The 24,429-nt window shown below is 42.0% G+C and overlaps 4 protein-coding genes across 5 annotated transcripts; 1 reads left to right on the forward strand and 3 right to left on the reverse strand.

The window, feature by feature from the left end:
- Positions 1–1,491: 1,491 nt before the first annotated feature.
- Positions 1,492–6,531, reverse strand: BDBG_05200 (SNARE docking complex subunit). Its single transcript, XM_031722031.1, has 4 exons — positions 5,352–6,531; positions 5,066–5,288; positions 4,614–4,996; positions 1,492–4,556 (listed from the first exon to the last, which is right to left on the reverse strand). The coding sequence occupies exons 1-4, from the start codon at positions 5,389–5,391 to the stop codon at positions 3,013–3,015; spliced, it is 2,190 nt and encodes a 729-aa protein (XP_031578804.1). The 5' UTR covers positions 5,392–6,531; the 3' UTR covers positions 1,492–3,012.
- On the forward strand, positions 5,742–12,115 carry BDBG_05201. 2 transcript variants are annotated; one of them, XM_031722032.1, is made up of 11 exons: positions 5,742–6,218; positions 6,307–7,369; positions 7,422–7,600; positions 7,661–7,776; positions 7,850–8,351; positions 8,901–9,003; positions 9,072–9,640; positions 9,695–10,113; positions 10,193–10,434; positions 10,498–11,211; positions 11,277–12,115. In XM_031722032.1, exons 2-11 carry the CDS (start codon positions 6,773–6,775, stop codon positions 11,367–11,369), a joined length of 3,534 nt encoding a protein of 1,177 aa, XP_031578805.1. In that variant the 5' UTR covers positions 5,742–6,218; positions 6,307–6,772; the 3' UTR covers positions 11,370–12,115. The 2 variants fall into 2 exon arrangements, with proteins under 2 accessions (XP_031578805.1, XP_002624432.1); XM_002624386.2 differs by having other exon boundaries at positions 5,742–7,369.
- Positions 11,292–17,109, reverse strand: BDBG_05202 (uncharacterized protein). Its single transcript, XM_002624387.2, has 7 exons — positions 16,389–17,109; positions 16,151–16,298; positions 15,852–16,057; positions 15,628–15,760; positions 15,503–15,554; positions 14,175–15,431; positions 11,292–14,117 (listed from the first exon to the last, which is right to left on the reverse strand). The coding sequence occupies exons 2-7, from the start codon at positions 16,164–16,166 to the stop codon at positions 13,364–13,366; spliced, it is 2,418 nt and encodes an 805-aa protein (XP_002624433.1). The 5' UTR covers positions 16,167–16,298; positions 16,389–17,109; the 3' UTR covers positions 11,292–13,363.
- Positions 17,110–17,774: 665 nt separating this feature from the next.
- BDBG_17206 (uncharacterized protein) lies at positions 17,775–19,253 on the reverse strand (the record flags this gene model as incomplete). The annotated part of the gene is made up of 3 exons (XM_031724982.1): positions 17,775–18,291; positions 18,331–19,156; positions 19,219–19,253. The coding sequence occupies 3 exons, from the start codon at positions 19,251–19,253 to the stop codon at positions 17,797–17,799; spliced, it is 1,356 nt and encodes a 451-aa protein (XP_031578806.1). The 3' UTR covers positions 17,775–17,796.
- Between the last annotated feature and the right edge of the window lie 5,176 nt (positions 19,254–24,429).

Here is a 24,429-nt window from a genome sequence, read left to right on the forward strand (position 1 = left end):
GGAAGATGGCACATTGTATGCCAGCTGTGCCCAGCTCGTATATGCTGTACTGGGAGTCTTTTCCTCCACAAACGGTGTATGAATGGGAGGAAGTGCCAGCGCAGAATCAACTCTCATGTGACGGAATGTGAAGGGACCACGGAGCGAAGATGGCAGTGGGTACCGTACCAGGCCTTCGCTTCGGTCCATTGGCAATATCACAGAAAATTTGGCTGGCTTGGATGGAGAAGAAGGTCGCCAAACCAAACAAATGTAGACAAAGGCTACTCCTGGATCCCGGTCATCAACGGTGGGCTTGGGGTCCAGCACGAGCGAGCGTTCAAAGGGAAGGATATGAAGTTGGATAGCCAGGCGGTAGGTGGTAAATAAGTATATCCGCAAGCCAACTAATCAGGGTGAGCTGCTCTGAGGTTTGTAGTCGCACGACGGCACTTCCCTGGCTTGCTTCCTACATTGGCGTGGTTATTATATTCGGTGTCCTGTCTGCATAAAAACTGGTTCAAGGCTCAGCCCAAGCTCAACGAAAGTGGGCACATTATTTAATCCTCATTTTGCCGAATGTATAATTTTGCCAGAGGTCTAAAACCGTGTACAGAGGTCAACAAGACCACTGCAACTATCTCTCCTTGAGTCGGGGAGACACTAAAGCAGGCCAAGCCGACAAGGTAGCCAGAGAATGATGCGTAGTTAATTGGATGCAAGATATCATAATCCGCGAGCGAGGGCTGAACTAAATAACAGGATAACTATCAAGCACCTTGACACAAAAGTCAAAAGGGTCCGCCAACAGGTATCAGCAGCTGTCAAGATCCCAGGTCTATCCAGTTAACTATTGAGCCAAACCAACATTCTATCCTACTATGTAGGCATATTGCACACGAGGAAAAGGAGCACAGGACGTTGACAGTGACGCTGACAGAATTGACGCTTTGGATGTGCTGCAGTTGCCATCGGATCACCAACAGCAATTGTCGACAGGATCGAGAGCAGCAAAATAGCCAATGGCACGGCATGACTGTAGAAAGTGAAGTCAGAGCGAGAGAGAATATTTGAAACGACAAAGGACGTTGCAAGGACGGTCCAGTTGGGATCGAGTTACAGGGGCTCGCCAGGGAGTAAAGTGTTAATAATATCTTTGGGTTGGACCTTGTCTCGTCTGAGGAGGACAGGAATTCTCAATGGGGCAATTAGTCTGAGAGAGCTGAGACTTGCCTTCGGAATCCTAGAGGTTAGGAAATTCAGTAGAATTGATTTGGTTGTGAAGAGAGCCTAGGATTGAGCCACATTGGCTCTATACCAACTAACAACTGAACGAATTTTTCCAGGCTATCGACGCGGGAAAAGGGGGTATATGGATATGGTTTGGAGAGGACCGTATTGAAATTTCACTATGAGTATAAAGATGTCAAGTCCTGCTTACCCCAGCCACCATAAATACTGAGCTTGAGTATAAAAAATGAAAATCTATATTTTAACTTATATATCTATAGCCACGAAGACAAAACGTGCAACGGAACGTGCCTCAAAACCCCTGATTCTTCTCGGGAGATTTGATATCGTACGGCGTGTTCGCGACCTGGCATTTTGGTTGCATATAGTTCCAATCTCAACAATACTCCGTATGCAACCTGTAGATTTGAAGCTACACAAGCAGGAAGAAATGTCAGAATAGAAAGAGAAAAGTACCCCAGGAACACAATTTGCCAGGATGCAATGTTCGCCAAACTTAACCCAAGCAATGGCCATCGTAAAATAAAGCAAAATACCCGAGAATCCCAGAGCAGACATCCCGCACCCTTTCAACTACCGGCGGTTCTGTTGCTCAGATATGAAACATATCCGTTTTCTCAGTAATGATTCCTCTTCATCTTTCTTCCTCTGCCCTACGAGGGAACCGCCATCCCTGGACGTGGAGAATAATCCGGATATGGATGAACGGCCTCTAGAATGGATCATACCGCCCGCCCATCCGCTACAGGCTTGCCAACGTCGTGCATGTAAAACTCGAGGGATCAACCACTCTGATTTTGAGTTCAGGAGACAGCTGCCGGTAGCCGATGGCATCTGCACCTAGCCTGGTGCTGCGAACCACCCCGTCAACACCGCTCGTATGGATTTAAATCTCCCAAGGCGAGGGGCGTGCTTGAGTGAGAGCAGCTGTGTGGGCAGTGCGTTTTTCACCCTCTGGCGGGCCGGATCGTTTTAACATTGTGTATCCTAGTAGTTATCGCTTCCTATTGGATATGCTGTGTTGCTGCCGTCTGCCCGGTTGATACAGACACATATCGCGGCCTGAATTATATGTAGGACATTGTCGGACTCATATCTAGGGCTGCCCGAAATCCTAGCGGGACACGATGTCTCAAGTGGATTTATCTAATAACCTGACCAACATAAGGGAGCAAGAGAACATTAGTATCCAACGCTCAGCATCCCGATAACTCTTAAAGCTGAACATCCTGCTTGCGCTAGCTGAGAAAGCTGCTGTGGACCTAGGCTGTAACTGTAAATTAGTTAAACGGCCAATGATAATTCGACACGGAAAACGAGAACTGCCGATTATCAGACTGTTTTAATAACTGCAATAGGAATATACATAAAGGCTCAGGCCTGACAGGGGCCAAATGATCTTCATGTGATAGCGGCCTTGTGGTCCAGATAGGCGCGTAGGAAGTTAGGGTTAGTCAAGAATAAGATATTGCAGCATGATAACATGACTGTAAACTCGGAAGCGGGATGCAAACTCCATAATAACATTATATGATGTGGCATTACCTGTAGACGCTGCACATTCTGATATTTAGTAAATGAGACCGATTTCTCAAGTCGTTTGAATAGGTCGCTAAAAGATCAAAAACGCCTCCTCGAATAAAAAATCACCCTTTAGCGCCGTACACGAGATGATAGGTAAGTGTGTGCTGAGTGATACATTCTCAGAAGGGAGCACTATATCAGGCTGGAGGGAGGTAACAATATATTATAAAAAAAAATGAGAAAACATTGTATTAGAAATCAGCTTTCTTTCCCAAGCTTGCCTAACGCCTCAGTCAAGAACTCTGTCGCATTAACTAGATCCGTGCTCCCATATACAATTCGTCTTGACATCGCGTCAGATACCCCTGATCCACCTCCAGCGCTGACCCCACCAGCCGGGCCCGAAGAGCCACCCAGCCCACCGCCGCCGGCTAGGGAACCGCCCCCTGTTCGATGTGCCCAATCTTGAAGATTGCCATATTCATCCATGCTCCCACCGCCCACCGTGAATACGATTGCCTCGCTGAATCCCTGTCGCCGTTGGCCGAAGCTGGCACCAGTACCTGGTGCGGTACCGCCAAGTGCGCCGGGCATGCTACTCCCACCTTGCTGGTTTCGGGTCGAGGCCGCCGGTGGGACGGCGCCTCGTGCATTTGCGCTGCGTGGGTCGAAATAGAGGTAATTCTCTGTCATTGCAATCGCGGAACTTGATGCGCCCGCGGGATCCATGATCGATTCCGTGATTTTCGTTAGAGTTAGGTCTTTGTTTACAGGGAGGAAGTTCTTTACGCCGGATATTAGGGAGTCGAAATTCGCGCCAAGGGCGCCGGAGGTGATGCGGTCTGTAAGACGGTTTGAGAGAGAAGAGAAACCGCGGAAGAGGTCGGAGGAAGGTTGTTGGGTGGTTGCGGTGGTAGCGGTTGTCATCATTGTCATCCGAGTTATTTCTCTGACCCTTTTTACGAATGCAACTGCGCTAATGTCGGTACATCCGGCCTGCATGAGTACCTCTTCAAAGCGATTCAGTTCTGTTCTGGAGAGGTCTGTCTCTGTGCTTAAGAACCAAATTAAGAAGAACCTCAGCTTGTCCAATGGATTTGTGCCCCCGTCAGGCTTGGATAATATTTCAAGAATTTGCGATTTATTCTGCTTCGTAATATTTTCCTCGAGCTGGAAGAAATTATCTAATTGTCGATCCTTAATTCCTTTGAGGAGAGCAGTGGCGATGTTCATGTGCATGTCGAGGAGTGCCTTCCGCTCCCGTAGCTCTGGCAAGAGTGTGATAGCTGCCTTGAGGTGTTGGGCCGATGCGCTGGTGTCGTTTTGAAGATCTTCGATGGAAGAAGCGCCTGTCTTTCTCGTTATATCGGCCGCGTCTTCTTTGTACCGCGTTAATTCGGCGTCAATGTCTTCGGCCACCTGCGGGAAAGGGACGCTTGCGTTGCGGTTCCAAAAGAAATCGTTCACACTCAAATCATATGAACGTTTGGTTGTACCCTTTGTGGGGTTCGAGTCGTCGACCGGTACCTCAACCGTGATACGGTTGAGATGCATTTTTAAGACATCATGGACCAGTGATTGGTAAGTCCAGGAATGGGAGAGCATGGGCACCAGGTCCACGTTACGGTCGACGATGATCAGAACAGGACGACTTGATGGGGCCCCAGCACCGTGCCGTTGGGAGGAGCTAGAGAACAAGTTATCTTTGGAATTTAATATGTGGTCCCTCAGTTTGCGATCGAGTTTAGTCGCAATTAGCTCGGATGCTCCTCCTTTCGGACATCTGATTATCGGAATGGAGCCTTCACTTGCGTTAGTGAGAGGCACTAGGATGAAAGAATATTTAAGGAGAAGCATACCCATAGTGACACTGACGCTAAACAAACCACTCACAATTCTGTCTATCATGTTATCCAATTCCTCATCTGTGGTTTGGGTGCTGTTTATTTTCCAGTACATATCTTTCCCCATTCCCAAACTGAACAAATCCGGCTCCGAAACGATAAAATTCAAATACTGATCGTAAACCTGGGCAACCTTTTCTGATGTTTCCGTGGAGGCTATTTGAGAGGCAAAGTCCTCTAGGAGTGGTCGTGGAACCGACGATATAAAGTTCACGTATGCAGGCGAGTAGATATCTCTTTCTAAGTCTGAGGTTATAAGCTTTATGTTCTCCGGAGTTGGCTCAACAAAGTATATCACAGGAACATCGGGAATTGGACATCGAAGACTTTTGATATTTCTAATTCCCATGCGTTAGCAAAGAAAGTATACTCCTGAAAGCACGAATTAACTCCAAGAGCGCTCCTACAGATGGATTGTGACACCCCATGTTCGAAGATCGTTGACTCGCAAAACGCTGCTTATAACATCACGGCCCAAGTTATCAAACACCAACACTTTCCATATGGGATCGCCATCTTCATTGAGTATTGGAGTGGAGTGTATTAGGCCAGTAGGGCCAACAGCGTCGCTGTGGAAGTCATTCTGGTGAGGCGCTTCATGGTTCAGATTTAGGATCTTCTCAATAGAAGCTATATAAATAAAGGGATATATTAGTCACATTCAATATAGGACCATTAGAGCAGAGTTCATACCAATTTGCCTCTGTCGGAGAGAAGGAAGATGTGAAGCCATCAGGAAGTAGATAGACGGAGATGCGCCTGTCAGGAGGGTTGGCGGGGCTCGAAAAGAGTTCACTCTTCTTGCCTCGGATGAATTATTTAAAGATTACTGAGAGCATAAAAAGTATGGTCGGAAGTCATTCGAGCCGGACATCGGCGCAGATCATAATCAATCGGCGGTGCAAAGTAGATACATAATAGCTGGTTGTTGTTGTCGCTATCGCCAGATCTCAGTATCGCTCTGCGCCGCGATGTACTGATGACATAATCAGCAGTTCGGAGTCCCGGAAGTACTATTCTTCCGCTATTTCTTTCCGGAAAATCAGCCGGACCGGTGGCGGATGACAAAACAACGTCGTCGTGCCGGTCAGTTCCCATCGTCTCTCAAACAACAAACGCACTCTCCATCATCCCCATATCCCGCATATCCCTTCTCAACTGCTGAATTCTCATCGTAAAGGCATTCACTATGCTATTAAGCTGAAAAACTGAGGTACGGGCTCCTGTATGAGACTTTTCTCCGTGGACTAAGGCGAGTGGAAAACTGGCAAGGCTGCCCTAAAGTTGGTGGCTCCAGAAGGAGAATACCGCGCAGGAACAAGGTGCGAGGATAGAAGAGGGACATTTGAGAGAATTTTGAGTTGGAAAACAATACAATACAGCCTGGGAGGTATTTGGAAGAAGCTGAGCGGCTGCTGTGGTGGATATTGCTGTACTTTTTGACTTGTGGTGTATTCCTCTTGGGTGGTCGTCTATTTTTGCAGCAGAGTTTCCTCCATATAAAGCCGGCAACCAACCCCCAAACACTTTTCGGCCAGAACTGACAATCAGGAGGGCAAAGTAAGCCGATTTGATCCTCCTGCATATGCTCATTTTTCTCTTCTCTATTTATATTACTCTCTTTTTAACGTCTAACATTTATTGAAAGCCCCGCAACAAATGGCCTTCTGGGGCCCTTAACAAAAAAAGAGTCACCTAACAAACCCTCAAAGAGAGAGAGAGACACACCCCAACACAATTCTGCACCAGCACAGGCAGAAGACCCACAAGCATCAAGCACAAACAGCCAGATATTGCCAGCTATTACTGTTAGAAAGGGGGCCCAAGCGAAGGGGCTGAATATCAAACTTTGCTTTGCTGTTGAAACCACCAGAGACTGGGCAGCACCCTTGTCTTTCCTAAAAGAGATTGGCTTGTCCTTTCACAGCCTCGCGCTAGTACGCATACAGTTAGATCGGGTCCAATCCCTTCCCCTCCCCTAGCTTGATCCTAAAAGCGGCAATAAGTCAACCCAGATTGGGGAGGAACCGTCTCTCCCGCCTTCTTCAACCACGTGACCTGGCCAACCCTGAGGGACCGGACATAGAAAGAAACAAAGGGGGCGAGGAGTCAAAATGACCATGGACCCTTCGTCGAACCCTTCACCTGCGCCTGAACCCGCGACAAATGCATATTCCGGAGAGTTCTGGGCGGGGATACACCCATTGTACAGTTCCAATCAGCCCGATAGTCCGCCTTTTGGTATAGGCTGGGACCACCCCGTCTTTCAGGCCGCACATGCCAACCCCCAATCGAGACCCCAGCAGCAACCACAAGATATATATTCGCAAACACAACCACAACAACCACAACAACAACAACAATGGCAACAGCCTCAATTACAGCCTCAGTTGCAGTCTCAGTTGCAACCTCAGATGGTACAAGAATCGCAGCAGAATTATACCTTGCCGGCGCAATACCATATCAACCAGTTTCCACAACCGAATCCTCCTCCATACGAGGCCTCGCAACAAAATACCCCTTATCGCCAATACACTTTCGATCCCCAAAACTTTTATGCGAATTCCCCTTCAGCAACTCAGAATGGATTTAGTCAGCAACGTGCAGTTGATCTGCAGAGAGTAAATCATGCATCGCAACTCGCCCCATCCCCCGTTCGAAGTCCGCTGCCATCTTATGAAAGGCCTGTGCCATTGCAAAATGATATGCAAGTAAGTGAGTTCTAACACTGACCTCTTGAGGATAGAGCTAACCCATCTGTAGAATGATACCATCAATTTAGCAAATGGCTTCCAGACGCGTCATCCGAGCTCTGCATATCATAATACCATTGATCCGCAGTTTCTTTCTGCATCTCAGCATTCAATGATCCAACCTGGCTCTTCCCAAAACGATTTTTATGTCATTAATCCTGCGGATTTAGACAACCGTCCTGCACCTGAGTAAGCCTTTCAGTCCCATTTATTTCAAAGGGGTTTTGTATAACTAACTATTTGACATAGCCTCTATCAGGCATACGGTGCGGAGATCGCTCCTCGTTTGGTTGGCGCGAATCAAAATTTCAACACGGTGCAGCTAATTCCCCAAATTACAGCAAGCGGAAAGAAGCCAACGAAAGGTACGCTTACCGTCAACTCTGCATCAACTTTGTTTGATATGTGCATCGCGGACATCCCGCTAATAAGTACTAGCGCGAACTAAAGCTGATAAGCCACCAACCAAACGGAAGAAGAAAGATGAGTCAGAAAAGGCTCAGGAACGCACAAAGACAGCAAGTAAAGCTGTGGTGAAGCAAGGGCCACGGCTTCTCGATGCCTCAACTAGCTCGGATAGTAGTGACTTCGATAGTTCATCGGATCTTGACGTCGCACCAGAGCCATTCCCTCTTCCGCCTTTGCGCCCTCTGGATATTGAAGGTGCCATCAAGTACGACACATTAAAAGCAGTTTGGTCGCCGAGGAATAAACAGCCACCAATATCTACGATACGACACGCACTGACGGTATTTTCGGAACTTGTCAAGGGCGTCCGCGATACTTGGAAAGCTAAGAGCGAAATATTAAAAGCAGCTGAGAATCAAAATCAAGAGGATAAAATCCCAGAAATTAAGAAGGAGGTCATATTGCAACGGCGTCTTATAGATTTGATCGTGACAACAGCGCTAGACGGTGGCCATCCAGCCATCATCCAAAGGTATGTTCAATTTTTATTTCGTTCCCTGTTTCTGTACACCTGGCATGTCATTATTATCGCCCAAATTGTAGTTGTTTGGGGAGATAAAACGCAGAAGAAAATTTCAGAAGAAAATCGAAGATATGTTACAAGTAATAATGTCTCGTGTGGACAATTAGCTTGATTTGCGTTATGTCAAAGGCAAGAACCAAGCGCTATTACATCTACTTCTTAGAATTTTCTGAAGGAGAGTTAATGTGCAGCGAACGTATGAAGCTTAAAATAGCCTGCACAATTAATGTGCTAGCCTCTATATTTCGCTGCATCTAATTGTACCAACACTTTTACCCCTACCAAGCGCCACTTAAAATGTTATGTAGATACCAGCTGTTCGGAACTCGACGGCGGTGTCATGTCATAATACGCGAGGGCGTTTCCCCCCCCCCCCAAGTTGCGACCTAGCCTTTGACTGTCTTGTCCGTTTGCTTCTTTTCCTCGTTCATATACGGAGTATTCTACTTTAAAGAAATTAATCGATCACGATGAGAAAGATACTTATATCAATATTAGGTTCGGTGAACACCCAATTATCGTATCCGCTCTATATTCCTTTCTACTTGATCGACACACGGCAGCAGATAGCGATGGGCCTCTGACAGTGAACATTTTGAAGGTAATATTTAACTTCGCTCTACCTGTCGTATTGCCTCTTCTTGGAGTAGTTACTGATTGGGACGATAGCTCATGACAAAATTTGTGACAATGGATCAAGCCATGCTTGAGAAAACCAAAAATGACAAGATTCTCTCCCGATTTGTGAAGAAAGGGGGGGACGTCATTAAGCAGCTAGCCCAAACAATTTTATCCAACGCCGCAGAGTTGACGAAAAGGAAGGCTGAAATCGCGAAGACCACGCCTAAAAAGACAGAGAGTACGCTTGATGAACATGGAATGGTGCCTATGAACCCCGAAATCGTTATCCGTAACCAGCCTCCGCCCACTGCAGGTGCCAAGAGGCCTCGTGAACCGGAGACAGGTGGTTCGCCGTCCACAAAACGAACTGTAGCCCCTTCCAACGGCAAACCTGTTGCGAGACCCACAGCAGCAGCTGCCACCAAACGAACCACAGCCACGACTCTAGATGCCAAAACCACGGCAGCAGCCGGAAACACTGCTGCTGCCAAGCCGAAACCTAATATGGTAGTCCCAAAACCGACTCCGAGCCTTTTTAGCAGCTTGATGTCTGCGTCGAAAAAGCCAGGAACTTCGAATGCGGCGCGTGCAGCAGCTGCTGCTAAAGAGAAGACAAAGTATGTGTTGATTAACTCCTTTTGTGAATAGGTCTATGCTAATAAGATGTGTAGTCCACCTCCGGAAAAGAAGCCCACTCCGCCGCCGACCGCCGCCCCGAAACCCGCTTTCTCATTCTCAGAGACAATGGCTGATTTGAGCAAACCGAAGGAATTGGTGGCCAGCAAGCCGGCAGAAGATCTTCCTCCAGAAACAGAGGAAGAACGCAAGAAACGGCTTAGAAAAGAAGAGCGCCGTAAGCTTCGTGTCAGCTGGAAACCAGACGATGTTTTGACTGAAATACGTCTGTTCACTCATGATCCCGAGGAAGAAATTGGCCATGATGACAGCATGATTCGTGATGTTGCCGATGTAGGAGGCGAGGGAAGGACACTTAAACTTCATCGGGGGATGGATGATTTGGATGATGATGATGATGACGATGATCCGGAAGCTCGAGAAAAAACCTTCTATCCTTACACTTCACCAATAGGTATAGATGATCGATCCCCTTTCGAGTCAAATATTGCGTATTTTTTTTCTTTTATTTTGCTTACTAACGTCACGATTAGAGATCGACTTCTCAGAGCTTGATCCTGAAGAGCGTCAGAGGAATTTCCTCAAGAGAGGGGGAATTCAGGAACCCGAGAGCCCCGAAAAGCTAGCTCAGGAGCAGCGTGAAGCCAAAACTCTAAGCGTCTTCTATACATCGCCAGCTGATATTCCGACGTCTCCTAAAGAACCACCTGCCCCTGATCCGGATGAAGCTTATGAGCCGGAAGTCCCTTTTGGCGAACCGGGAGATCGAACAAAGGTATATAAGCACATGTCAAAAATGTTTTCACGGTGCAGTCTTCTAACATTCTTAATTAAACAGGCGCGCTCAGTAAAGTACTTCGCAGCCCGAGCACCAACTCCACAGCAACCACCACCAACACAACCGCAACCACCCCAATCGGCTATGACACCGCAAAACTCCAACGTGGACATTGCTTCTCTACTCAAACTCATCCAGCAAGCTCCCCAACCAGGACAACCTAAACAATCTCAGCCACTAAACCCTATATCCGACCTGGAGAAAACCTTTGGCCACTTCCCCACAAGCGAAGGTCCGCCCACTGCTACTCCAATGCTGCAAATCCCTGAAGCTCCGCAGGCTACCCAACCCGGGGCGTTGCCAGGTAGCCTAGACATCCAAGCACTCCTTGCTATCATGAATGCGCAAGCACAGCTGCAACAAGGGTCTCCTGCTTTTCCTCCGTCCCAGGGCCAAGTGCCTTCATCATCTCAGGCCCCGAATCTCGCCTCGATCCTTTCGCAGTTCCAAAATCCCGGCGCGACGGTGCAGGCACAAGCACAACAGCAGCCACCGTCTCAACTTGTGGGCTATAATCAGAATCAGCCGAAACAGCAGCATGGGTCCTATTATGAGGATGCGGATAGGAAGCGGATGCGCGAAGGTCATGGTCACGGGCATAAAAAGATTGGTGGATATAACGATTATGACGACGGCGGCCACGGGCACGGGCATGGTCACGGACATGGCAACAAGCGGCCTAGGATGAATGGAGACTTCAAGCACAAGAAACATGTAAGCTGCCTTGGCCCTTTTAAATTTTAGGTTTCCTTAACTAATGGGCCATTCACTCGATATAGCCTAAAGCAGGCCTCGTTCCTTGCAGGTACTGGAAGGAAGGCAAATGTCTTAAAGGCGACGATTGTACATTCCGCCATGACCCTCTCGATTGAACATTGAGCAATACTTGCTTGTTGTCCCTGCAACCGCCGCTTCGCCGTTTGCGTAAGAACGCTTTTGTCAAGTACCATCTGTCTGGAAATGTTTCTCAAATATACGAAACCGTTACGACGACGCCGCCATTTTCCGTGCACTGACATATTATATCTTCTCCCCCAGAGCGGTGACGACTATCCTAACGTGATGCTTGCTATTTGTCGCCTACCCGCTCAACCTAACTAATATGCTACATTTTTTAATCCCCCGTTGTATCCCTCGCATTCGCAAACTTGATTTGGAGTTTTTTTGTTTTGCTTGTCTTTTTTATCCGTTTATGCCTAAGATCACAATACCCAACATTCCTCATCCTCTACGTCCTGCTTGTACCATATGATTCTCGCCCCTACACTGCACGCCTCAGTTTCTCCAACCTTGGTCTACGTTTGTGTATGCTGGACACCATATAACTTACAATTATACCATGCTTTGTACAATCCCCCTCCCCCGCATCGGTCCATCGCCAAACACACGGTCTTCTCTCTATTCCACATTTCTATTAACATCCTCGTTGGCGAATACAGGTTTCATGTTCCTTTTCTTTGCTGTAATGCTTGATATATATATTTTTTACTGCTCTTTTTATAACTGTTTTTGTTTGGATTTTGTTCGACATGCCTGCGCTCTGTATAATTACTAGATCAAGATAATTAAACTCATTGCATAATCCAAGCAGAGAAGAGTTTCATTCACTCTTAGTTCATTCAACTACCCTGGTAAACTTTTCGGCGTGCCGACGCGGGTTGATTTTGCTGACTATGTAACTTTTAAAAAGTAACGCCTGGATAACTTCAATTTCTCCTAAATCACCACTGAAATAGGAGAGGAATGCTAGGCTTCTTTCTGCTATTCAAATTTCAATAGTTTTTCTTGTAGTTTTCTCTCCAGTTACAAAGAAATCCTCAAGGAGACTAAAAATGAACGTAGTAAAAGATCCAGTAAATAAGTAAAAGAAATTATTAACTGCCTAGTAAGCAAGCTTGGGGAGATAAAAAAGAGCTAACCTGCATCTTTAAATTGAGATTCTTCCATGTCATTGTGATTATTGAGGGGAAAGAATAACAATTAGAAAGACAAACATAAACATCAAACCTAGAAATATTAAACAAGGCAAAAGAACAAAGACATGAAAATAAGATGAGAACTATGGCCATGTCGAAAGGCGAAGCGTAAGGGAAATGTCAAATGAATGCCATACCCATTGTCAAGATTTGGGATGAGCATTGGGTGAGGTAGTTACGGATGGGATGGGACTTTTCATTTAGGTGTCGTAAAGGGATGAGATCCGCATGCACCCATATCGCACAGTAAAGGAAAGAAAATAGGATAGGAAAAAATGAAGAGGAAAAGGGATTGAATGATTGCCCTGATGAAAGTTAAAACGCCTCAACCAACGCCACCCGATAAGAAGGTCGATGGATATACCCCCCTTTCCATCCGCGATTAACATTTAGTCATAATAAAGGTCATTCCGCCGTAGAATACGACATCCGCATGCACCTGAAACCCTAGTTGCGCCATATCATTGTTGGCTTAATTTTGTGCTGGGTTTGAGTTGAATAGAAGTGAATATTTAGTAAGTTAACCATATTGTCAGCTAGCTTATTCGTATCGTATCATAGTATGGCATGGTACCGAGTCCAGCAGGCAAGGTATAGGTCAGTAAAATTCTCTCGTCTTCTTCCTAAGATCGAACAAGAAGGCAATCAAAATGACAGAGCCGAACCGAAGATCGTTTCGCTACCGGGGGGTGCAGGGAGCTTAAATCATCTGCGAAACGCAGTCTTCCCTACCCTTCAGTGATTTTTGAATATTAACCCCCGCTCAAAAATGAGAAACGTAATGGGCAAGATGAAAATTTTAGAAAGAAAAAAGAAAGGAAAGGGAAAAAGGAATGAGCAGGAACAAAATTCTGACCCCTAGACAACCACGGCCAAAATAAAATCCTGAATTAGTTAAAGAAATCCGGCGGGAGCGACGCCAACGCAGCAACAACACCAATTCCACCAACTGCAGCACCCAACAACGCGCTGGCGGCGTAGCGGGCAAAACTAGTCTTGGCCTCTGCGCCGCGTGGAACGTCTGGTGTCTCTACTTTGATCTTCTTCGCCCGCGGTGGGGGATGTGCTGATTCATTTGTTCTTGCACTGGAGAAGGACGGCCCTCCGAGATCCTGGGAGTCGATTTTGGTTGTTGAGTTGGTTGTTGAGTTGGATGTTGAGAGTTGGGATGTGACGTCTGGAGATATGACAAGGTCTCGCGGCTGGGCGTCCGGGAAGCTGGCATCTTCATTATCGTCGCAACCGTCACCACTGTAGAAATCGTTAATGCTTTTGAATGATTCTGCTAGCATGGGTTCTGGATTTAATTTGTTCGCTTTGCGTTTTAGTGGGTTCGTTGGTGGGTTAAGCTCGGTGACCTTCTTGTGCCCATCGATGATGTTGGCGATTGGGATAGAGGTCGTTGTTTTCCGATTCTTTGGCATGGTATTGGCATATTTAGGCTGTGGCGGATGGCTTGATCCATCACCCGCGGTCTGACAAGCGTGTTGCCGCTGAGGTTGCGATTCGGGGGCGTACTGGAGTTGATGAGATGAGTTGGGGTACGCCGCCGCGGGAAACGGTACATGCACACGAGTGGGCGAGAAAGGCGAGCCGAAGCGGTATAGATCCCTGGTGTTCTCAGCCAGGCCATGGTCGCGTACACTATCCAAAGAATAAGTGACTGAGTATATGTTAGCAAGGAGGGATGGAGCAACCCACCAATCGGAATCATCTAGACAATTGTTATCTTCCTCGTTTGAAGCGGTAAATGGACCGTCTGAATACGGCAGCCGTAAGGGTGGAAGATGGGGGAACAAGTAGTCACTGGTGGTCGAAGGCACTAGCCCGTCGAATAATTCTGCAGGCGATTCTAGTCCAACGGATCCGGGGTTTCCGAATGGGCGATGGCTTTTGTTAGAAGCTGGGATCCATCGGCCAGAGGGATTGTCCTCAGAGAAAGAATAATATGAATCGCCCATGGCCGGTCTAGCAAGTGCCTTGTCGGAAGGGCTGGCTGCTCTGTTTGGGCCCAGAGCAAGATTGCGGTCCCTATGTCGACTTGATTCGGCCTGGCTTGGCTTATAGTCCAAACCTGAGGGATTTGGAGTATTCATTTGTTCCTCAGGCATACTTGAGCTCGTAATCGCACGGTATCTGTTATCATCGCAATCACCGGGCTTGGGAAAATTTTGAGTAGTAGTCACGGGCCGGGGGTATTCAGGTTGACTCGTCGTATCGGCTAGTTGGGAGGGCCGATCGAGCTTCTCAGACATAGCACACGTTGCATGTAGGTTTTTAAAAGATTCTGCAGAATTCAAAATGCCGGTTTCAGTTGTGTTGCCGGTATTTTCGTTGGCTCTGGTGTTGTCGTTCTGAGGCAAGCCAGAATCAGGGTTGTACTTGGCTTTAGTCCCAATTTCAAGTCTTTCTCCCATAGTATTGGAGCTAGGGTAGAGGTCCTCCTGCGAAACTTGGCTATGTTCGTCTTCTGACTCTGCGTCATATATGTTGTCATTTTTAATAAGGGTCGGCAGCGCCGTCTTGACATCGTTGTAGCTGTCGGATGCTAAATCAATAGGACGCTGCGACACTTGATTTTCCGTAACTTCACTTTGTGCCACAGCAACGGAACTATAGGGGGGTTTGCTGGCTGGGGAACACTCAGAACTGACATCCTGCTCGGATCTCGGTATATCATCCTCCTTTTCCCCGGATCTACTAGGCATGGAAGATGGTGGAGAAGACTTTTCTTGTTGCTCGCCATCGTTATTTGACGAGTGAATTGATATCACATCGGAATCAGCGGAGACTGAAGGCTCGTGGGGTAAAGGCTCAATATCAAATCGTTTGACAAATATAGCTTCAGCTTGCGGGTCATCGAAGTCCTTATCTTCGTCGTCATCGTCCTCAGGCACGACGAAGGTATTGACTGAGTGACGCTTGCTGGGCTTTGGAGGGTCCACCGGGGCAGGTTTCCTAGAAGAAAGGATAGTTGGTAACTGTAATAGTGAACAAATGGGAAAGTGCATGGGAAAAAAAAGACATACACTTCCTTGATCCATGATAGGGTGAGACGAACTTCGAGGGGCTCAAAAGTCTCTGTAAGAAGATGAATGCATTAGATGTGTCGAGGGAGCTTTTTAGATGTAATAGGGAGAGAGGAACCACAGACCTGAGCCGCGAGTAACCTTTGTTCCGAATGTCAAGACATCGAGATTCCCCAAAAGCGCCTTTTCATTGTTGATAAGTTTGTTACCGTTCAGCCAAGTACCATGCATAGATTCGGTATCGGAGACGGATACTTGCTATGTTTCCAGACCAACCAGATTAGACCTCATGTAATGACGACATCCCGAGGTATACATATGTATACATGGAAAAGCGAGAGAGTGTTACCTTTTTTTGCAGACATGCAGTGATTACGGCATGGCTGCGCGACATGACCCGGGAGTCGAAAAAGGCATTATCGCGAGCCGGATTGAGGTCCTTGGTTGGCACTCTAGAGGAGCGGCCGATGACGATCTCATCTTTCTCGGAAGAGATAGTCAGGACACGGTTCTCGATGGGGTCTTTGAAGTTGATTGGACTGATGGTCACGACAACTATGATGAATGAGATCAGTTAGTGTCAGTATGTAGGTAGTCGAGAATAGAGGGGTCGAAGAGACAAGGAGTCAGTCACACGATAGTACATACGCTTGTTGCGCTCCATGATAACCTGTTTACATTAGATAGGACAATAGCCCTTCGCAAGGGATAGAGGAGAGTAATTGGAAATATTTTTGTCGGAGAGAGGCTGCGGGAGAGCAGGTGAGGAATGGCTTTCAAATCGGAGCTGTGGTTGCTGTAGCGGTCACGACAAGTAACACGAGTTAGTAGTCTTGAAGCTTTAGACAGTGTTCAGCTTTCGCTCTGTAGGCAATATACGACGAACTTGAATCTCTGTGTGTATTGAGAAAAGGCAACAAGCGATGAGATCTTGCTTTGCTTTCTTTTGTTCTTCCCTTCCGTGGTATTCTCGGATAGAAGACGAATCTGGGTTTTGGACCTTGCTTTACTTTATTCGTTTGGCAAATGATATCTTAATTTTCGAGAAAGCTAGCCGATTAGAGAATGAGTATGGAAATGTGATACGGTTTCTGGAAAAGTGAAAGAGTCACTGCTTTCACTCTAATTGTTATAGAGGCGGAAGCAAGAGGAGCTCCGGGAGAATAGTCAGGCTCATATACTGTTCTGAAAAACCTGATACGAAAGGAATGGGTAGTGGGTAGTCCGTTCCGTGGTTGTAATTGCAAGTGTATGTGTTGGTGACAGAGACGGTAGAAGGGCCGGAGGGGAATCCAGCAGGAATGAAAGGTGGGGAAGCGGGCAGGAATGGGGGAGATAAAAGCAAATGCCAGCGGTCAACAGTGACAGATTGGAATAGGGGTTGAACGGGATGGACGGGATGGGAAGATGAAGAGATGAAGCGGTGGGAGAGGTTGAGCTTAAGATGGTGTTAAGGGGAGGTTGAGATGGAGGTTGAGATGAAGTCGAGATAAAGTCGAGATGAAGTCGTCAACGACGGGTGGAGGCTCGAGCCGGCATACGCGGCGTCAGGTGAACTATTGTGGCGGACATATTGTGGCGGACATATTACTTGCGAAAACAGAATTTTCCCAGCGCCCCCTGAAAATTAGTAGCAAAACACCACCAAAAAATCAAAATATCCATGTTTCTCTAGAATCATTCAATATCATCCAATATGCATCTTTTTCAATCAAATATCATTCAAATATGCGTCTTTCTTACCTTTATCATCAAATCCACATATATCAATCAATTCTTTTTTCAATATGTCTTACAAGTTACAACAACCTGCTGTCCTGCTGCTTTGCAAGCCTGTACAAAGACTTCTACTCTGCACCTCAGTCTCCTCAAACTACCTGTTCCAGAAGTTCCGGATAATGGAGAGGATCTGGTCAATGATGAGATGGAGAAGCAGATGAATGAGAAGAATATAGAGACTCAGTCTGAGAATTCTATATCTGTGAATCTCTACCTCTGAATCTGATATCTCATACAGATTGTATGAACAGGTGATTATCAATGAGATAAAGAATAAGAGAGATGATAAAATGATTAATAAGTAGAAAGAAGAAGAAGAATTAGAAGAATAAATTTATAATTTCTACAATCAATTCTTCTATACAGATCTCTCAAATGTCAGTGATTATATTCTCTTCTTCAGCTCTGACAGCTTCAACTTCATTCAATATGACATTCTCAAGTGAGATAATCAATGTGATGATGATGAAATATATGATGAAAGAAATAGAAGAACTGAATTCATAATCTCATTATTATTCACATCTAGATCTGCTGTTGAATCTTTTATCAAATTCATCATTGAATCTTTCATTGAATACACTGTTGAAATCTTCCATCGAATCCACCGTTGAATCTTTCATCAAATACACTGTTGAAATCTTCCATTGAATACACTGTTGAAATCTTTCATCAAATTCATCATTGAATCTTTCATTGAATACACTGTTGAAATCTTCCATCGAATCCACCGTTGAATCTTTCATCAAATACACTGTTGAAATCTTCCATTGAATACACTGTTGAAATCTTTCATCGAATTCACCGTTGAATCTTTCATTGAATACACTGTTGAAATCTTCCATCAAATACACTGTTGAAATCTTCCATCGAATCCGCTGTTGAATCTTCCATCGAATCCACTGTTGAAATCTTCCATTGAATACACTGTTGAAATCTTTCATCAAATTCATCATTGAATCTTTCATTGAATACACTGTTGAAATCTTCCATCGAATCCACCGTTGAATCTTTCATCAAATACACTGTTGAAATCTTCCATCGAATACACTGTTGAAATCTTCCATCGAATCCGCTGTTGAATCTTCCATCGAATCCGCCGTTGAATCTTCCATCGAATACACTGTTGAAATCTTCCATCGAATCCACCGTTGAATCTTCCATCGAATACACTGTTGAAATCTTTCATCAAATTCATCATTGAATCTTTCATTGAATACACTGTTGAAATCTTCCATTGAATCCACCGTTGAATCTTTCATCAAATACACTGTTGAAATCTTCCATCGAATACACTGTTGAAATCTTCCATCGAATCCGCTGTTGAATCTTCCATCGAATCCGCTGTTGAATCTTCCATCGAATCCACTGTTGAAATCTTCCATCGAATCCACTGTTGAAATCTTCCATTGAATACACTGTTGAAATCTTTCATCAAATTCATCATTGAATCTTTCATTGAATACACTGTTGAAATCTTCCATCGAATCCACCGTTGAATCTTTCATCAAATACACTGTTGAAATCTTCCATCGAATACACTGTTGAAATCTTCCATCGAATCCGCTGTTGAATCTTCCATCGAATCCGCCGTTGAATCTTCCATCGAATACACTGTTGAAATCTTCCATCGAATCCACCGTTGAATCTTCCATCGAATACACTGTTGAAATCTTCCATTGAATACACTGTTGAAATCTTCCATCGAATCCGCTGTTGAATCTTCCATCGAATCCACTGTTGAAATCTTCCATCGAATACACTGTTGAAATCTTCCATCGAATCCGCCGTTGAATCTTCCATCGAATTAGACTGACCGTGTGACCGTGTCTGGGACCAGGACCAGATTTTTTGATAGTCTCATTACCAATTCGACTGATCCCATTACACAGTTTTAACATTAGATAGTAGTCTCATACAGTCTCAGTGAAACTTACTGTCTACTCTTATCACATTTTTCAAATGAGATCATGATTTCTACTTCTCAATTTAAATTATTTTTATTGCTTTAAATGACTTTAAATCTTATTTAAGTGTTATCAAAAAGTGTTACTTTTTAAAAAATTAAAAATAGTCTAAAAAAAACCTTAAAATGTCTAAAAATAGTAACTTTATGCCAAGAATGAAACTAAATGAGATTAAATGAGATCACTTTCTCATTTTTTTCAAGTTATGATTTCATTTTAAGATCTGATATATAGTCACTTTGCATGTTTTTTTAATAGCTAGTCTTAGCAGAATTCATGCTAAGAAATGTATGAGATCAGATTAAATAAGATTAAATATGAAATTCATAATCTTAGCAGTCAGTCTACATTAAATACACTGTTGAAATCTTTTATTAAATTCATCATTGAATCTTTCATTGAATTCACTGTTTCATCTTCAATTCAAAGCAGTTTAATATCTCAATTTGATAAATACTTCAATTGATTGACAAGGGAACAGTTACTTCATATGAATATTGATAAGAGTATATTTCAAATTATAAGAGATAAGTTAAAAAGTTCATTATAACAGATAAAATTGCAGAAATTCAAATCATCTTTATTCACTATTTATAGTGATAAGAATAGATCTTATACTACTTTCACTTCTAAATTTATATTATAATGAATTATGATCTGAATCTTTCTAATTATTATAATATTATTTTATATAAGTAGATCTGAAATATTCTTTTATATCTTTTTCTCTTATAAAGTTCTCAACTATATGATATAAAAAAGCTTTAAAATCTCTATTAAACTGTAATGTGACGGAACTGAAGTAGTGGCTAGTCAGCGGTGTTATGTAGAGATAGTTATTGAGAAGCTGTATAAGTGAGCTTAACTATCTTGCTTGAATAGCAAGCTTATAGACTACAGAGTTATTGTGAGAATATCACAGATATAATACTTAGTATACTAAGAAGATTGTATGAGAAATGCAGTAACTCTTGTATATATTTCAATAGAAGAAAAAATGAATCACTGACTTCTTAATAAGAAGTCAGCATCTAGCTATTCTATATAGATAATAAGTGAATACTCTTCTCTCATTTCATGAGTAAGAATAGCTGAAGTGATATCTCAGTAGTATCTTACTATTAAGAAAGAGTAATCTGCTGATCTTATATAGAAGTGAGATTCTTATATTTATTAATCAGATCTTTCTATAATATATCTGAATAATATTATAGAGTAATTGAAAACTGATTCAGATAGAATGAAATTATTCACATGAAAGTAATAAGTTATGTGAAACTGTAACAGAGTCTTGATATAACTGAGAGTATAATAATATTCTTCTCTTTAAAAGCATAGTTCTGATGCTCTTAAGATTACTGAATTAGAAGTTATCTTTATTATATAGTAATAGTTATTAACTGATTAATAGCACATATACTATATATAATACAAAGAAATAGATAAGTTTTTCTGCTGACTGTGTAGATCTTTCTTTTTTCATCTTCATTTAAATTAAACATATAATAAGTGAGTTTCTTATATATTAATTTGAAATGTGAAAAACATAGTTAATAAGTGACTTACAGATCTCTTATCATATTCTATTCTTCATATAAAATTCTCTATAAAAGTGATGTATTTTAGAGACAAAGTTAATAGTAGTGATAGAATTTTTTAAAAAGATCTCTCTCTCTTATAACATATTTTTCTTTCTCTTTTCTCAATTGCAACAGTGAGTGCATGAGAGTATCATTCTTAGAAGATAATAAAGAGCTTATTCTGACATTTTCTAGTAAGTAAATATCTTCATAGTGCAGCTGTGATCTCTGTGACTGTTAAGAAAGCTCAGTTGAAGACAGAGACAGCAGTATTAATAAGCTGTGAGAGCACTGCTCTTATTGTCATATCTTCTTCTTCTTCTGTATCTCTTACAGCTGTGATGATAGTAGCTATGTCTTGCAGTGAGATATCATCTCTTCTATCAGTCAGTTTATCTGCATCTGATTCATTCTCTATTCTTCTCACTGTTATTGTGATGCTGTCTCTTCTCTCAATCAACACAGTGATGTATGACTCTATGTGATCATTCAGAGAGAACTCTGAAGAGAGCTTTATTTCAGAAACAGCAGCTCTGAGAAGCTTAATTCATAGTTTCTCTTCTATGACACACTCAAGCCCTGCTCAGAATACTGCTGAGTTGAGTTCACAGAGTTCTGCAGTTTCTTTATCTTCTCTCTGTGAGAAGGCTCTGATACAGTCTCTGATCAGTATTATTACATGTCTGCACTGTGCTAAGCAGCTGAAGAAGGAAAGAATCTTGTATATCTGTCTCTTCTCTCACTTTTATTATTTCTATTATATCTGTAATAATAACTTCTGTCTCTCTGTAAGTACTATCTACTCTATGAGAAGATGTTATATCAGTTCTAACAAGAAGCTCAGATATTCAAGCAGTACAGAGTAAGAATCTTAGAGCTCTAAGCATTGATGAATTTTATCAAGACTGAGAAGATCTCTCTTACTCATCTATAAAAGAAGATGAAAGTGTGAATCTTTGAGATGAAAAAACACCTCAGAATAACTGACTCTAAGAAGAAGTCAGTTAACACTATCATTGAAAGTATCACAGAGATTAATCACTGATTGAAGAGAATCTCACTCTAGTTAAAACAGATAACTGAGATATTTTATAAGTTAATAAATTAATACTTTCAGCATCTTTTATACTCTTCTGTAGTATACTTCTCTGTGATATCATAGTGCTAACTTCTTAACAGACAAAGATATCAGTGTCAGAGACTTCAACAGTGAAGAATGAGTTTAATAAAGATATGATTATTGATGAGTAGACTCTGATTCTCTCTTTTTACTTTTTCAGTGAGCTGTAGCTCTATTAGAATAGCAGTAGTCTGTGAATTGATAATATTAATCTTTATTAATTTCAAATATCTCTTTCTTTTCTTATTAACTGCTTCAGGAATTTTATACTTGTGTAGTCTCATTAAACTTCTAAAAACTCTTTGAGAGAAAATAAAAGAAGAGTGCTACAGAGTTCATAAGATATCAGCTCATTATTATAAAATTATCTCTAAAAAACTCTTTAAGAAAAATGAGAAGTCTCAAGCAGTATTTCTTACTCAACATCTCTGATATGTAATAAAGTAGTCTCTACTAGCTATCTCATAGCTTACAATCTCTTTCTCAGTATTTTTCAAATGCTTAAGCAGTTCTTATAAATTCTCTGATAATGAATAATCTTCTCATTTAATAAGATATTGAAGCTTACTGTAATATATTCACTTATTCAATATTTTCTTCATAAGATATTCAGTATCACTCTCAATCTTGATATTATTTAGTTAAGATAACTCTGTCTCAAGACATTGCTTATAGAGCTTCAAATAGAAAATATGAAAAATAGAATGAATTGATTTCAATTCTGAGAATAATTTCAACTCATATATCTGCTTACTCATCACTTTTATTATTAGAAAAGATTCTAGTTATCACTCACTAAGCTTCTTATACAGTCTTATTATCTTGATATTCTTTGCTGAAAGTAGTACTTAATTCTCTATCAAGAACTTCATTGAAAGATGTTTTTAATTATAGTATTTTATCTGCTACTTCTGAGCACAGTGAATACTTTTCATCATCTTCTTATAAATTTTATTTAAAAGTTTCAATCTCACTTTTACTTCTGATACTGAGAGATACTCTGTTCTCTGTATCTGTTTAACATTCTGACTGTCTATTCTCTTCTTTGAAATATCATTCACAATATCACTGAGTAATGAAGAATTATATTTATAATAAGTATAGAAAAAAAATACTTTTAAGATTATATTCTTTGCATTATTATATATGAATTCAGTAGTTAGAAGATGTTTGAGTTAATCATTCTAATAATATAAATAGAACACTTGAAGATGCTATTTTAATGTCTGATTCTGATGTTCAGTCTGACTATCTATCTGTAGATGAAATGTGATACTGAGAAGATGTCTTATTATAAGATAATAATAAAAGACTGATCAGTATTTACTGATGAAGAGAGATTCTTAATCTGTTATCAATGACTTTGAAGTACTGTGATCATGAATGATAATATCTAAAAATAGATCAGTTAATTCAGAGGCTTTAATCTTTTTATAAGTAGAGATATATTTTATTATCTTTATAAAATGATTGATAATGATTAAAATTGAGTCATATTCTTTGACTCTTGTTAACTTCAGCAGATTAACTATGAAATTCATTAATAGATTCTGTTATAAGCTCTTTGAAACAGGCAGTGATATCAACTTACTGTATTACTTATATCACAGAATCTTTATTCTTTAACAGATATTGTAAGTTTTAATATACTCTTTGATATCTATTCAGAGCTTGTTCTAAATATATTTATATTTTAGAAGCTTCTCAGTCTTCTCTAATTCAAAGTGTCTTATATAAAGATTATTATGATGAATTCTCAATAACTTCTGATACATCACTCTACTATAAGAGATGAAGACTGAATCATTCAGTAGTAGAAGTTCACATTCTTCTAGTTATCAGTAACTTGATTTCTTAGCAGTACTGTCTTACTCAGAATCTGTCTCTTTCAAGTTCAAATCAGATTCTTTCTTCTTCAACTTCTAAATTTAAGCTGTAGTAGAGATGTCTCTCTTCTGTAATTTATCAATGAATTTCAAAAGTAGTCAGATTGAAAGATTGTAGACTGTTTCATTCTTTGTTAATTCAATGATAGTAAGATATGATACAAGAAGCTTATGATTTTCAGTGTCAGTTCTCTACAGAGATCTGAGTTTTCTTTCATCTTCTATATTAGATTATGCAGCTGTCTTACCAGTGCTGTTTCTGAGCTTTAAAGAACTTCAATTCTCTGCAGCCAGCTTCTTCTGTAGTGATGACAGAGATTCTTTTATAAAATTCTTCTCTATATTAATAATATTATAATCAGACTGTCTAGATAGCATGTCAGTGAGATTAAGCTGATCTGAATAGTATTAAATATAGAAATCATACTCTGAAAGCAGCTCTGCTTATCTAGCTTGATATTCTGTCAAGCTCTTTGTTATCAAGAAGTAAGACAGATTTGTATGATCAGTGAGAACTTGCACTGAGTACTTACTATTCTGAAGATAATGTCATCAGATCTTAAAGAATTCAATAATTACTAATATCTCTTGATTA

Source organism: Blastomyces gilchristii (assembly GCF_000003855.2).
Source record: "Blastomyces gilchristii SLH14081 genomic scaffold supercont1.10, whole genome shotgun sequence".
Taxonomy (NCBI): Eukaryota; Fungi; Ascomycota; class Eurotiomycetes; order Onygenales; family Ajellomycetaceae; genus Blastomyces; species Blastomyces gilchristii.

What these genes read in the sequence shown, in the direction of transcription:
- BDBG_05200 (XM_031722031.1), bottom strand. Translation starts at nt 5,391, where the DNA reads ATGGCTTCACATCTTCCTTCTCTCCGACAGAGGCAAATTG. An exon ending in TCTCCGACAGAGGCAAATTG is followed by an intron (nt 5,289 to 5,351) that starts GTATGAACTCTG and finishes TTATTTATATAG; the next exon opens with CTTCTATTGAGAAGATCCTA. An exon ending in TGGGGTGTCACAATCCATCT is followed by an intron (nt 4,997 to 5,065) that starts GTAGGAGCGCTC and finishes CATGGGAATTAG; the next exon opens with AAATATCAAAAGTCTTCGAT.
- BDBG_05201 (XM_002624386.2), top strand. Translation starts at nt 6,773, where the DNA reads ATGACCATGGACCCTTCGTCGAACCCTTCACCTGCGCCTGAACCCGCG. An exon ending in GACAACCGTCCTGCACCTGA is followed by an intron (nt 7,601 to 7,660) that starts GTAAGCCTTTCA and finishes TATTTGACATAG; the next exon opens with CCTCTATCAGGCATACGGTG. An exon ending in ACTTCAAGCACAAGAAACAT is followed by an intron (nt 11,212 to 11,276) that starts GTAAGCTGCCTT and finishes CACTCGATATAG; the next exon opens with CCTAAAGCAGGCCTCGTTCC.
- BDBG_05202 (XM_002624387.2), bottom strand. An exon ending in AAAGGTTACTCGCGGCTCAG is followed by an intron (nt 15,555 to 15,627) that starts GTCTGTGGTTCC and finishes ATCTTCTTACAG; the next exon opens with AGACTTTTGAGCCCCTCGAA. An exon ending in CTATCATGGATCAAGGAAGT is followed by an intron (nt 15,432 to 15,502) that starts GTATGTCTTTTT and finishes CCTTTCTTCTAG; the next exon opens with GAAACCTGCCCCGGTGGACC.